The 14,384-nt window shown below is 40.4% G+C and overlaps 1 protein-coding gene across 1 annotated transcript in view; it reads left to right on the plus strand.

The window, feature by feature from the left end:
* Gnaq (G protein subunit alpha q) overlaps positions 1-14,384 on the plus strand; it is a 283,318-nt gene that overhangs the window by 219,433 nt on the left and 49,501 nt on the right. The window contains exons 4-5 of the mRNA XM_063249535.1: positions 1,412-1,540; positions 4,311-4,440. Coding sequence (XP_063105605.1) covers positions 1,412-1,540; positions 4,311-4,440 — 259 coding nt within the window. The remainder of the gene's footprint in view (positions 1-1,411; positions 1,541-4,310; positions 4,441-14,384) is intronic.

A 14,384-nucleotide genomic window follows, 5' to 3' on the forward strand; every position in this document is an offset into this window, starting at 1 on the left:
CCATCTATCCAACAAGTGTTCATTAAGTACTAGTTGCTTGGCACTAAGGAGAAGTAAAAATCGTCGAGGCAAAGCCCTTACCTTAGGCAGGGACATCGGCTGAGTGCAGTATCTGTGTTATCACTGACTGTGTTTGCTGTGCACCAATGTTCCCTGTTACATATCTCAGGATTCACTGCTTGTTTGTGGCCCCAAAGAGCTGAGTACTGTGTCTCATACTTTCCAGTTCCAGTAATGGGTCACCTGTTCTCTAGTCACAAGTGTGGGTACACATAGTTGTGTGTTTAGAGCATCTCTGTCCTGGCTTCTCCAGGTCCGAAGAGGCCACCTTGGAAATCATAAAGATAACAGTGGCAATAGTCATCGGTTCCATCCAGTTACGTCATTCTCAGCATTGCAAATTATGCTTTACACCTTGAAAATTTAAAAAGTAAATAGAAGGTTTTGGAAATACAAGATCATACTGGTGTGGAGCACACAAGCAGCTGTCAGGGTTAAGGTTCGAAGGTACAGCAAGGCAGTTTCTTGCTTGTGGTGGTGATTGCGTGAATCTCTTCGTGTGACACAATGTCAGGGCTAAATACTACTTCAGATATGTACACGCGAGCATGTATGTGGGTGGACGCAGAATAAGGCCTAGCATGTAGCTAACAGTTTGTTACATTACTGTCGGGTTTCTGGTTTTGTAAGATGTTAATGTTAGGACAAGCTGGGAAAAGGGTACAGGGAAATTTTCTGTATTTTTGATACTTCCTGTGAGTCTAAATTATTTCCAAATGAAAAGTTGAGGAAAGAAAAGTATCATGACCAGAGATACTAAAATTAAGTTGAGAACTTCATTATTGAGAATATCTGACATTATTATTACTGCAGTAACTAGAAATTTTGTGGCTTCGCATTCATTGAGAATGACTAAGGCTTTGGGCAGAATATAGGACAGAGTATTCTGCTGTCTTCTCTTAGGGGAATAAGGAAATGCATTCCAGGAAAAGACTTTGATGTTTTACAAAAAAGAAACATTTTGACTTTGTGTAACTTTGTTATCTGTTTATTTTTACAAATTAAATTAGTGTAAATAATTTAGAACTATTTGTTTTAAAACTATTGCTTTACCAACCAGACCTAAGTGAATATAGATTACATAATTTGAATTTGTTAGTTTTTTCTCCCCCACCCTTTCCTTTTTTTAATGGGTTCTAATTGATAGACAAAAAATAAGAAATGCAGCGAATAGACAACCCACAGAGAGATAATCTGCTTCTGAGTCCTGGAAGGTTGGCTTTATCTTGCTTCTTACAATTCTCTGCCCCCATCCCCCACATTTTCTCTCTCCTGTGCTGTGCTGTGCCGTCCTTGGGGGTTTGGAGTGGTAGCCAGTCACTGACATTCTCCTTGTGTCTTCCCTCCCTAGCTATCTGAATGACCTGGACCGTGTAGCCGACCCTTCCTACCTGCCTACGCAACAGGATGTGCTTAGAGTTCGAGTCCCCACCACAGGGATCATCGAGTACCCCTTTGACTTACAGAGTGTCATTTTCAGGTAGTAGTTGAATCTGTAAGATCTGTTTTGTGTTTTTATGCCTGTAGTACATTTGATGAACTCTGTGAGTACTGAGATCATGTGTAGGGTTTAAAGCAACATAGCATTACATGAGTTGTTATCATGGGAAACACAAATAACTAATATTCCCTGGAAAGAGGAAGCAGGAGAAGGATGTACTGGAAAGTGGGTTCTCATCATTGTAACTTACCAGGCAATTAGTGATGTCTTAGTTGGTTGGTGGTGAAGCAAATTAGTGACTGTACACGCCTATGCCCTCTGCACTCGGAAGGCTGAGGCAGGAAGATCACTGCTAGTTCAAGGCCAGCCTGGGCTGCAAAGCGAGTTCAAGACCAGCCTGAATTGCTAATGAAACTCTGTCTCAAAAAAGACCCCCACCAAAAAAGTCAGTTATTGGTTCCTGTTTCTTTAATTATTTAACTATAAGGACAATGGGTATATTTCTATAATTATGTAAGATACGATCTTACAGCCTTATCGTAATAGAAATGATACGTTTCAGAAGCTTTTATGTTGATGTTTCCATTCAGTAGCAATAAAACTAAGTTTCTTGACTTTTTTTTTCAAAACCCATGATTTTGCACATGCATTAATTATCCTAGTCTAAATAGACAGAGCAAAATAGAATGAAAACACATTACCTCCTCTTTCACTGCTGCTGTTCTGTCTGGATGATACTTCAGCAGGAGTGTTCTGTTGTTTCTCTTAAAATGAAAAGTAAAAATGCCACTGTGCTTTTATTTAATCTGTTGTTGCACACTCACTCCGTGGTGCTGTCAGAGTGCAGGCCACGTGCGCTGGCGGGCGTGAGGCCAGTGTGTCTCCCCTTGGGTGGAGGGCAGACACTGGAGCTCCTCGGGAGGCTGCCTGACACAGTGTGTGCGCAGTGTAGATTGCAAGGTGAGAGTCCCCCAGCAGCTCCCCTCACTCCGTGGGCCCGACCGAGTGGTGCCCTGTCATTTCTTACCAAAGTACCATCCTTAAATCAGCCCCTGCACTTGTGGACAATCTGGCTGTTACACAGGATTCTGAAAGACGGGACCCTCCAATGGTTGGGATTTGGAAAAATGTCCGTGAGCCTCAGCCTCTTCATCTGTAAAATGGCTGTAGCTCTGGCATACCATACCACTTAGGTTTTGACTGGATAACATTCAGAGATCTTCAGTTTGAGACACTCCAGCTTCTGCCTTTTTTAACCATATTGCAGAATATTTTGAGAATTCACATAGCACTTCATGGAGACTTCCACATTCATATTGCTTCACAGTGAGTTCTGAAACCAGATTAGCATCACATCTTACTTTCTGAGGAGCCTTTTTGTCACTACTGTAAAAGTACTAGTGACTGCAAGCGGGATATGCTCCACGCTGAGGGGTGTCCTGTGGGATCCCGTGTGACAGGACTTTGTGGAGCAAGGGTTCGTGTAAATGGACGGCGTGAGGTGCTCAGGGGGGCATCATACAAGTTCTCTCTGAACCTTTCTTTTTGTCCCCCTCGGATTTCTCTTTGGTGCTTGGGAAGCCTTTTATAAGCAGTTACTGACAGTTGCTTGAATTTTAGTTTAGCCTTAATTCTGTTAGACAGGAAAACACCAGAAGCAGCTGCCATTTTCAAGAATGGCCCGAAGAGGCCCACTCTAGGGGCTGGGATTCAGCTCAGCGGCACAAGCGCCTGCCTGGCAAGTGCGAGGTCCTGAGTTTGATCCCCAGTACCAGGAAAAATAAAGCCAACTCTGAACTTTTATAGCTAAATCTCATTCTGAGTGTCTTTTCCTGTGAACATGTCCATTCCTGTGAAGCAACAGAATCAACCAAGAAACATTGGTTCTAAGCACTGTTAGATAATTTCATATATATGAAATCACTCACATTTACTGATGTCAGTGTTAATGTCTGAGCACTAACAGATAGTGAGTTCATGTGTTAAACGACAACCTCTATGTGGCATCTTGTACCTTTTCTTTTTTCTTTATTTTTTTGTTTGTTTTTTGTTTTATTTTGTGTTTTTGAGACAGTCTTGCTATGTAGTTCAGACTGTCCTTGAACTCATGGCAATCCTCCTGCCTCAGCCTCCTGAGTGCTGGGATACAGGTATGTGCCACCATGCTTGGCTCTCTTGTAGCATCTTTATACCGTGCTTTATTTCCAGCAGATTGATAAGTTGGTTTGTGCACAGAGCTTATTATGCCAGTTTACCTGACATGGCTGGGCCTGTCCTAAATTATTATTGGTCCTGGGAGAGGGGAAAGCTCAGAATACTGACTGCACTAATGAAGCGTAAACAGGATCAGTGTTGTGTTTAGTTGACGCATCATATGCTGCTGAGATGTAGTGAGTCTTGCATCTTTTCAACATGGCCGTTCCTTTTATCCTCGAGAAATGCATGAGGCTGTTTATTCTGATTTATAGAAGTTTAAAATTTGTCATTATGGTTTAATAACAAATAAGACTCATTTTTGTTCTTGACTCTTCAGTGCTTAATGAAATACTATCTTTCTTGGTACAGATAAGGATTTTGTTTACAGAATTGTAAGTCTTTATGTATCTAGTAATTTTTTTAACAACCACAGTGATTTTATTACCCAGAATGTCTTGATTTTCTGTCCGTAACAGAAAATTAATAGATAGTCAATATCGTATTAATTAACTTGGGAGACCACAGTCTAGGTGTGTGAGTAGAGATGTGTTTACACTGATGTTTCAGAGCTTTTCTTTCCATGTCATTAAAATGAGTGTTGTAAACCTTGCAGAATGGTCGACGTAGGGGGCCAGAGGTCAGAGAGGAGAAAGTGGATACACTGCTTTGAAAACGTCACCTCCATCATGTTTCTCGTAGCGCTTAGTGAATATGACCAAGTGCTCGTGGAGTCAGACAATGAGGTAAGTGCTCTGCAGAACAGCAGTGATTCACCATTGTATTATTGCCGAAAACAAGTGATAGGAAGGAGGGTGTGAGGAGTGGGGTGTGCGGTTTTGTCTCTACTGAGCAGGACTCCATTGCTTTTTGACAGTTGATTGTAGGACTTTTCAGTAGTCAAAGATAACCCTGGGGAACCACATAGTACACATAGGGCGGTCAGCTCTCCTGTCAGATATACAAGCAGCCCTGTGTGCTTAGATACAGCTAGATCCTACTGATTCTGTTAACGCTATGCAGAAGTTCTAAAACTGCCATAGAAGCCCCATGGCTGGTGACCAGATCATTTCTTAGCTTTCTTCCTAAAAGGTGAAATGAGGAATGAATCACTGTGTTTTGTTTTCATTTGGTTTAAATCATCGCTTGTGTGATGGGTGGGTCCCCAGGAGTACTGAGAACCGCTTTCAGCAGATGTGATTAACTCTGCAGCTGGGCTCTCAATCAGTTCCTTAGGGAACCGCAAAAGGTGTGGGTGACACGGCCTCTCTGCTCTTAAAGGATTCTATAGTCCGCCTTGTAGTTTTTCTCTCTACCAAGTAGAGAACAACCGAAGAATGTTCAGAATACGCCTGCCTGTCTAGAGAACACACTCAGTACTGCTCCCATCTGCAAGGAGACTGTGCAGGTGTAAATGTGGATATCATGGATGGTAAAGGCTTGATGATGAATCAGAGTTGATTGTGGAAGGTAATTAAGGGGTGTAGGAAACTGCCTCTGAGCTGGAGTTGAGCAGGATGTGTCAGAATGAGAAAGTAGCATTGATAATCCTGTTGGAGGCAAAGCTCATAGCCTGAATGCCAGTAGATACTAAATATGCTTTTCCTGGGGTGGAAGATAGATACAAGAAGGAAGCTCATGTCTTCAGGACTTGATTAAAACAAGATCTGACCTATTAAAATATACTTCAGCACTGCATTTTTTCAACTCACACAAGTTCCTGACTTTTTAGTCTTCAAGAATATTTTTATTTTTATTTTACTTGCTCCATTATAATTCATATCCAGTCCTCCAAGGCATTTCTTTTATCCATAGGAATAATAAAGTGAATTGGTGTCACTTGTAGAGTTGATGATGACCTATTTGTGTGTCTCTGATTCTTTCCTGGCTCGCCAGTGTTTGAGGCAGGCAAAAGCTTCATTTTAAGAAGGAGGCTTGTTCACCAGCTATTTTCTATAACCATGAAGCAAAGTGCCTGAAAGCCTGATAAAATATGTGCAGTCAGTTTACTAAAATACAAGTTAGGCCGTTGCTGTCAGGACTTCAACTGTGATACCTCTGCATTTTTTGTCTTTAGACCTGTACACGCATCTTGTTTCATAATCCTTGGATGTTGTATTTTTAATACATTGCATGTTTTGGAAGCAAGTTTATTATAATATTTCTGAAAATACTTTGATAGCTTGCCTACTGGGTTATGGGAATCATGATATCTAAAAAGAGTTGAAAATGCGAGATTAACCTTGTCCTAAACAGCCTTACAAGGCCTTTGTGAGAGTAAGTCATATGAAGGAGAGAACACCTCTGTTATGTAGGTCGTCTTTTCTTTTTCCTTCCTATGTGTGCACCTGTGCGCGTGTGTGTGTGCACGTGTGTCCATGTGTGTGTCTGCGTGTGTGTGTTACTGGGATTAAACCAGGACCTATCTGTTTTGCTAACTTAAAGGTGATAAATTGATTGATGTTAAATCACACCATGTATTTCTTTGTAAGTATAACATGTTTACTTCATATAAAGCATATATTGATAAGCACTTATCTTCCTCTAGTTGTACTGTAAACATAAGAAATACAGTTACATGTACTTTTTATATCTTCTGTGTTCTGGCCTCAAACTCATGATCCTCCTGCCTCAGCCTCCCAGGTAGCTGGGATTATACATGTATGCCACTGTGCCCAGCTTGATTTCTCACCTTTAATTTTCCACTTAGTAAAATAAAATTTACATGAATCAACTACAGTGCATGTATACAGTGCACATCAATTTATTACCTTAAAATTAGCAAAATAGAAAGAGTAGGTTTATACAAAATTAGATGGTTCTTTTATCTGGACTTTATTCTGTTTTTTACCTGAAATTGTTGATAGAGATTAGACTTTTTATAGAGAAGCATATTAATTCAAATGCAGTGACAGTGTTTTGATTTTTCATTGTAAGTAAAGTTTCCACTGTAATTCTTTTTTCAGTGTATAAGTACTGTGTAAGTGTTAACACTGGTGCTTTGATTTGTAAGGTGATGCACTGTATGACAGACTTAAGTAATTAAGCTATCCGTTTTTTCATTAGGAAACCCTAATCATTTGTGAGTATTTGAAGGTCTGGATTGTAATTCTGTGAGCCTCACCCAATGTGGTGCTCTTTTCTGAGCTGTCACATCAGCTCCGATGGTACTGCTGGAGATGATCTTAAGAACCATAAGAAAAATGCTACCGGCCAGTTCCTCACCCATATTGGCCACAGTCAGCCCTAGCACTGCTGGTAATTAGGTGACACTGTCAAAAACTATTTGTTGATATCGGAATAAAGTTACATTTACCTTGTCTATGTTTTCAGTTGTACTAATATCTGAAGTTCCCTTTCCACCTTCTTAAGTCATTAAGGAAATGTAGAGCCACAGAATTCTAGTTTCCCCAAATTTTCTAATTTGCAAAACCGAAGTAAACTCCTGAAGCATTTTTGTCCTTGGTTCTAAAATCTGGTGCCTTTAACTCAAGGCAGACATTGGTGTGCTTCCCTTGGTATATATTTATAAGGAAAACCTGGGAATGAATTCTGGCAACATCACTATCCTGGGGAGATGTGGAAAATGTATTGCATGCAGACTACAAGCAAAAGCATTTAAGAAAGTATTTCAGATCATTCCTTTTGCTTTTAATACTTTGCATGACTGTGTTAATCATCTCCATTTTACGTAGGTCTGCCTTTGTCCCAATTCTCAGCCTTCCTTTTCCTTGGGGAATAAATGTCCTTCTCTTTTGTTCCCAGAGAAGGGAAATGTATCGTCCAGTAGTGGGTTAGAGTAACCAGGGTTACCGGCTGCCTTGCTTTGTGTGTTTCCTTTTTGCCTTATTATTCCATGCTAACTTGTGGTCTGGTCGTGGACCTAGCTGACCTGCCACAAGCCAAGCCTGATAGGTGCATTGTTTTCCTGACCCTGAAAGCCCCAGAGCATGCAACAAGGATCCGCTTTACATCTTTCAGTTGATCAGTGTGCTTCTGCCTTTTAGTCTGCATTTTTATAGTTTTGTTTCATGAATATTGAGCACTAATATACAAAGATACTTTCTCAGACATTGCTTCAGAGTGTGTGTTCCGAACCTCTTTATAGAATAGCAAAGATTGAGGCTTTTTTTAAAAACATGAACTTTTAACTTATTAATCCTCTTGAATTGGTTGTAACAAAATATACTGTGGTTTTATTAAAATATCAAAATAGAGGCTGGGGATTTAGCTCAGTGGCATAAGCGCCTGCCTTGAAGGCACGCAGTTGTGAGTTCAATCCTCAGTACTCCCCCCATCAAAATACTTCCACCAAACTAGGCCTTCCTTTGACCAACATGGATTTCCCAGCACTGGTTAATGTAAATGTTTATCTTTCAACCCTGATGCATGGAATTGCTCGATTGATAAAGGAGGGAGCAGACATTTTAAGTACCCTTAGCACTTCATACCTGTTGAAAATGTCCTAAAGCCATTGCAGCTGCTTGGGGGATGGAGGTCAGTGTTGCTGGAACAGTGTGTATCACAAGGGCTAGGATTAAGGCCAGGGCAGGGTCCCCTCCCCTTCAGACCAGCTGCTTCCCTCTTCTCACAGCCTTTTCCAGAAGTTTGACAGCTACTCAGAGGACAAGGTAGAGGGCTGTTAAGCTGCTAAGAGCATGGTAGTAGAGCGAGACACTCTTCCCCTTAGAAGAGAAATTGAAATGTTACCTCCCTGCTCTGACAAGCCAGAGTTCTTTACCAGTAATTCAGAGTATTATATTGTTCATTTGACTTTGAACTCCCTTAAAACAATCCAAAATAGACACTTGCTTTAGAGTTTATGTTATACTAGGTTTTAACACATATCAGGACCTCTGGATATGATATAAGGGGATGTTGTTACTCCTAACTGTGTAGATGTCTGATACATCATGTTTGGAATTGAAGAATGAATTTTAGAAACAACGAAGGTTAGAAGTAGGAAATACATATTGAAGGATAGAAAGCTCTTCCTGAGAAGGACTGGAGGAGACACTTAAAAGTGGGCTGCCCAAGGACTCCCATTTCTTGGGAAGTTTTACAGAGCACAACACGTGGGTACAGTATGGGTTATAGCTGTGATCGACCAATCAGAGTGCAAGTGTAGCTGTTCAGGCAGTACTGATCCAGTGGGCAAGCAGGTTCTGTATGGAGCTTGTGTAGAAAGGACAAAGAAGGGTAGGTGGTAGGTGGAGGTCTCCGTTGTCTGCCTGGACTTCACTGGGCCAGAAGTTAACATCTAGCAGCCTGTGGGGAACCTGTAGGGCTGGTCCTTTTGTTGCGATCCTCAGCCCCCACCTGATGGTCTCCAGCCACAGTTACAGTGTGTTTTCACCTTTTGCTTTGACTCTCTTTAGGACATAGCCCTGACCACCTATAGTATTTCTACCTGACTTAGCTGTCTATAATAAAATGAAGTCCTTTTAAAGTTATTCAACTGGAATTGAGGGCCAAACATTTTCTTGAAAAATGTGAAATGTACTTGCTCTGCCTAAAAGCTCTGAGTGAGTGAGTGGGATTTTCCTTCAGGTAACTTTCAGCTTTAGAGGTGAGGAAACTGAATAAAAATTGAGAAGAAAAAATTCAAACTCCACCAGGAAGAATCTAAAGGAAATTTATAGGTAGTTAAAAGAAGAGTTTAAGTTAAGATAGCTAATCTCTGGTCACTAACTGGATGGAGTTTCACCCTCTTAGAGACATAATCAAATTAAAGTATGCCTCTGGTACAGTTGGCCTCATAATCTGATTAACAAGAATGGTCCTGAAAGATGCTTTGCGTTTTTGTATTTAACCTCTTTGCCATTGCCGCATCCTTTATTCATTCTCAGCCAGGTCCTTTTTTTTTTAAATACTCTTTCTTCTTTCATGTCTCTTTCATTCTGTGTTTTTCTAGTTCCTCATTACACATTCCTTTCTTCATCTCTGTATTTCCTTCTTCTCTTGAGCTACAAAAAAAGTCTGGTTTTTTGTTGTTTTGTTTGTTTGTTTTTTGCCACACCAGGGTTGAAACTAGGTTCTAGTACATGCTAGGCAACCACTCTCCCACTGAGCTACCTCCAGCCCATTAAAGAGTTTTCCATCACAGTGTAACAGAGCTTGAACTAGACCTGGATTTAGAGCTGCGAAGGTTACTGAATAGTAAGTCATCTATTTTCCCACAGATTTTTAACCTTTGTAGTGTGTGTGTGTGTGTGTGTGTGTGTGTGTGTGTGTATGCATGCACACACATAAGAGTACACAAATAAAAATACCCAGCACAGAGACTTATCACAAAGCAAACGTCTATGTCCAACACCCTTGTCAGAAATGGGGCCTTGCAGAAAACAGGTGATGCCTGCTAGTACCTCTCCCCAACTCAGATAAGCATTTTGATTACCAAGTTCATCACTTTGCCCTTTTTGTTGCAGTTTTAGTATTTATTTGGGCCTAATTTTATATAAGAGAATTAGATAAGATGGTTTTTAATTTAGACTATGTTATTTTGAAATTTTATATGAAGAATAGTTACAGAACCAGCCAGGTGAGAATACCTTGCAGGCCTGGGGCAAAGCTCTTCAAAAGCTATGTATGCTTTGAACCTGTCCACTGCATGGTACTGTGTCTCCCATAGCCAGGATCCATGGGTCCAGGAACCAGGGGTGGGAATGGTACCACTCACTGATACCCACAGTTACCCACTAGCAAGATGTCTGCTCCCCGTCCCTGGGATCTCATGTTGTGTAGGCCTGGAAGTCACACTTCCAGAGAGGGGAAACTGAGGTGTCTGCCCTGGATGCCCGAGACCAGGTGTCCAGATCTGAGGCAGAGAAGAGCTCCTCCAGGGAAACAGGAGAAGTCTTCCTTCGTCTTTCCCCTTCTTACTCCATCTGGGTAGGGGCCCGTTGGGTGGTGTGGCCCAGCCCCAGCGTGGATTTTCCCTCCTCAGTAAATCAGCATCACACCCAGAACTGTGCTAACCCAGTTTGGTAGGCGATTCACAGCTAATCAGCGCAGGGTGTATTTCTCGTAAATATAATACAAATATGTGTAACAACAACCATCTTTAATACATGCCATCTTGTTTTGAAATCCTATATCACCGTTGTTTTTTGTTGTTCCTGTTGTCATTTTGCGTTTGTTCATGTTTTTTGTTTGCTTCTTGATCTGCTTTTTCTCATTAAAATAAAAAATAGAAATATGTAAAATAAAATCACATGTATTTTGTTTGTATTATCTGCCAATCTTGTATCATAAAAGTATTTTATGATACTTGATTTGCTCAGAAAAGTATGCTGAAATGAATCCCTGGCAGAGAAAGAAGTATCTCGTGGGGTTGGGGACCAAAAGCGCCCAAAGGTGGGCCTTCCTCTCTTCAGTGACTGAGCGCTTCTTACATCTCCCTCTTTTGTTGTAAACTTGTCTATTTCTTCTTTTAATTCTGCATGTTGTTTTCTATTTTGAGACTTCATTATTCTGTGCAGTGTGTTTGAAATTTTTGTATATTCCTGATTAATGAATTAAAGTAATACTCATTTCACCATTAATTTAAAATTCCTTTTTAAAAGCCACAGATGCTTCATGTTAGAATAACACTGTTACGAAAGAAGCAAACCAGAAGTGCCGGTGCCCTGCCTTTGACCCCAGGTTGGCAGACAAACAAGGCCCCTGCACGTGGCTCTCGGGAGGGTGGGACAGACAGGAGAAGGCAGCATGAGGGCAGCAGTAGCAGGTGGCACCTCAAGGAGGTAATTTGAGCAGGTCCAGACCATCCTGGAGGCAGAGGTATTAGAAAGACCAAGTCTGTGGGAACATAAATGCCAGCTGTATAGGAAGCAGCATGGATGAAGTTGGGTTTTTAAAAATTAATGGCTTGTTGACATAGATTCCTGTGTCATAAAAGTGCCCTTTTAAAATACACCAGTGGGCTGTTTCTGTATTTGTAGAATTGTTCAATCTTTGTAATAATTAAAATTCTTAAAATAATTATTCACTTTATTTTTGGAGGAATATTAAGTTCACAGCAAAACTGAGAAGCAACTAGAGATTTTTTCTCTTGGGTCCCCTTAGCCCACGACATCACTCCCCACAGTACACATCTTCAGCCAAGTGATGCCTCTGTCACAGACAGTGCTGCCATGCAGACACGCACCACATCTGTGTCTGTGAGATGCTGGGCTGTGATTCTGTTCATGTAATGCCTTTGTCTGGGTTTGGGATCTTGGTAATACTGGCCTCATGGGAGGAGCGAGGAAATATTCCTCTGCTTCTTCCTTCCGAAAGAAATTTTAAGGAATTGATACAATTTATTACTTAGATATTTGGTAAAGTTTAACAGTGAACCCATTCTGACCTGCCGTTTTCTGCTTCAGAGAGTTATTGATTGTTGATTGACATTTTTAATACCCATAAGCCTACCCTGATTGACAGGTTGTATCTTTTGAAGAATTGTTCCACTTCATCCAAGTTACAAGACCTGTGGATACATCGTTGGTCAGTAGTCCTTTATTCCTCTTTATATCGACAGTGTCCATAGTGATACTATTTTCCTATTCTGTGATTAGTCATCTGTATCTTCTCTCTTTTCTTAGCTAGATTAGAAGCTTACTGATATTACTGATTTTTTTTTATTTTTATTTTTTTGATCTTTTTCGTTTTTATCGGTACCAGGGATCAAACTCACGACTTCCTGCTTGCAAGGCAGGCGCTTATGCCGCTGAGCTAAATCCCCAGCCCTATTACTGATTTTTTTAAAAGTACATTTTGTTTCATTGATCTCTATTGACTTTCTATTTTCAATTACATTGATTTCTGCTCTAATTTTTTTTCTTTGTTTTACTTTTAATCTTTTTCTACTTTCCAAAGGTAGAGACTCAGATGATTAATTTTAGGTCTTCTAAGAATTGTTTTTAATTGTGGTCTACAAATTTTACAATTTGTGTTTTAAATTTTATTTAGCTTAAAACACTTCTTCATTCCTATGGAATTTCTTTTTTGACCCATATATTACATAGAGGCACATTGCTTAATCTTTTCATACTTAGAGATTTTCTATCTCATCACGTCCACGAACAAATGATGCTAAACTGCTTCACCTGTCTTGTAATGTGGTACAAGTATCTTAAAAGTACACCTATCTTAAAGTAAAATAATTTTTATTCTTTTCATCCCAACGTCGTTCATTTCACTTATACCTAAGAATGCATAAGTATGTATACATGTGTGTGCACATAAATGTATATAAAATTATATACAGATGTGTATATAATTAAATTGCAATATTGATATTATTATTTTGAACAGTTATTTCTAAATAAGAATAAGAAAAAAATAATGTATTTTTTTACCTCCCACTTTGGACTGCAGCGCGCCTTGGTGTAGCTGTGGGAGTGGGGAGGAGGCTGTCTTGGTCACGTATCCTGTCTGTATCTCTGAGCTTCCTACATCTGTTCATGTACGGCTCTGACAATTCCCAGTCATTACTGCCACAGGTATTTATTTGTTCCTTTTTCTCCTATTTCTTCTGGTATTCACTTTGTACCTGTGTTACAGCTTTTGTAGTTATTCCATACTTCTTGAATATTTGAGTGGTGAGGGAGGGGTCAGGCTTTTTTCTCTTTGTTATTTTAAGTTCTCTGTCGTTTACTTCTCATTTTTTTCTATAATTTCCATCACTACTTCCATTTCTCTTCTGGGCTTGCACATTCTACTATATCTATTAGTGCCCTTAATACATTATTCGCAATTGTTTTAAATTTTTGCTGAATGAATTCTAACATCTCTACCACAACCAAATCTGGTTCTGATGTTTCTTCTGTTTTCTTTAGACTGTGTTTATTTGCCTTTTAGTGTGCCTCGTAATGCTTTTCTTGTTACCCTGAGTGAGGAGAGCTGCTGCCTGTAGGCCTTTATTGAGGTATCTTTCGGTGAGCCTGTTCCTCCGGACTGTAAAACATTTTATTTTTTTATTTTATTATTTTTTATTTTATGTTTATTTTTTTTTTTTATTCTATGTTATTTTATTTGTCTTTTTGAGACATGGATGCACTGTGCAGTTCAGGCTGGCTTGGTAGCCCAGGCTGGCTCCAAACTCTCAATGATCCTCCTGCCTCAGCCTCCCTCTTGCTGGGATGGCCACGCCCGGCTGGGGAAGCTTTGTGATGGCTTCCTGATCTTTCTTCCTTCCCCTCAGGATGGCCGCGGTGTGCCCAAGTTAATGCAGTTAAGCTCCAGGTAACATGCAGTCACATAGACACTTCTGATGGTTCAGTAAGATTATAATGTTACTGGAAAATTCCTGATGTCTGGTATTTTTACTGTGTCTTTTCTGTGTTTATATCACAAACACAAATGCTTACCCTTAATGCTACAGTTGCAGCATCTTCAGCCTTTTCTGTAGTAAGTTCCTTTGTGCTTCGGAGGGACGAAGGGAAGAATCATTTCCCAAATGTACCGGAATATTCTGTCCTATCCTGTGAGCTCCTACAGTCTCAACCGGTCATCCCTGAAATGTGCCCTCCAAGTGTACTGCAGTTTGATGAGGCTGTAATTGAGCACGGGCTCAGGGTCCAGAACCCAGTCAGTGTCAGGGGCTCTCTAAACACCTGCCGCCTCTGCGTTAACATGCAGACTTCCGTGTTGAGCGATGTTGAATTCAGGGAGGTGACGGAACATATTGCAGTGGGTAAAGTGA

Source organism: Cavia porcellus, unplaced genomic scaffold (genome assembly GCF_034190915.1).
Source record: "Cavia porcellus strain 051 isolate PalLab524CR breed Dunkin Hartley unplaced genomic scaffold, mCavPor4.1 scaffold_1, whole genome shotgun sequence".
In the NCBI taxonomy this organism is placed as follows: Eukaryota; Metazoa; Chordata; class Mammalia; order Rodentia; family Caviidae; genus Cavia; species Cavia porcellus.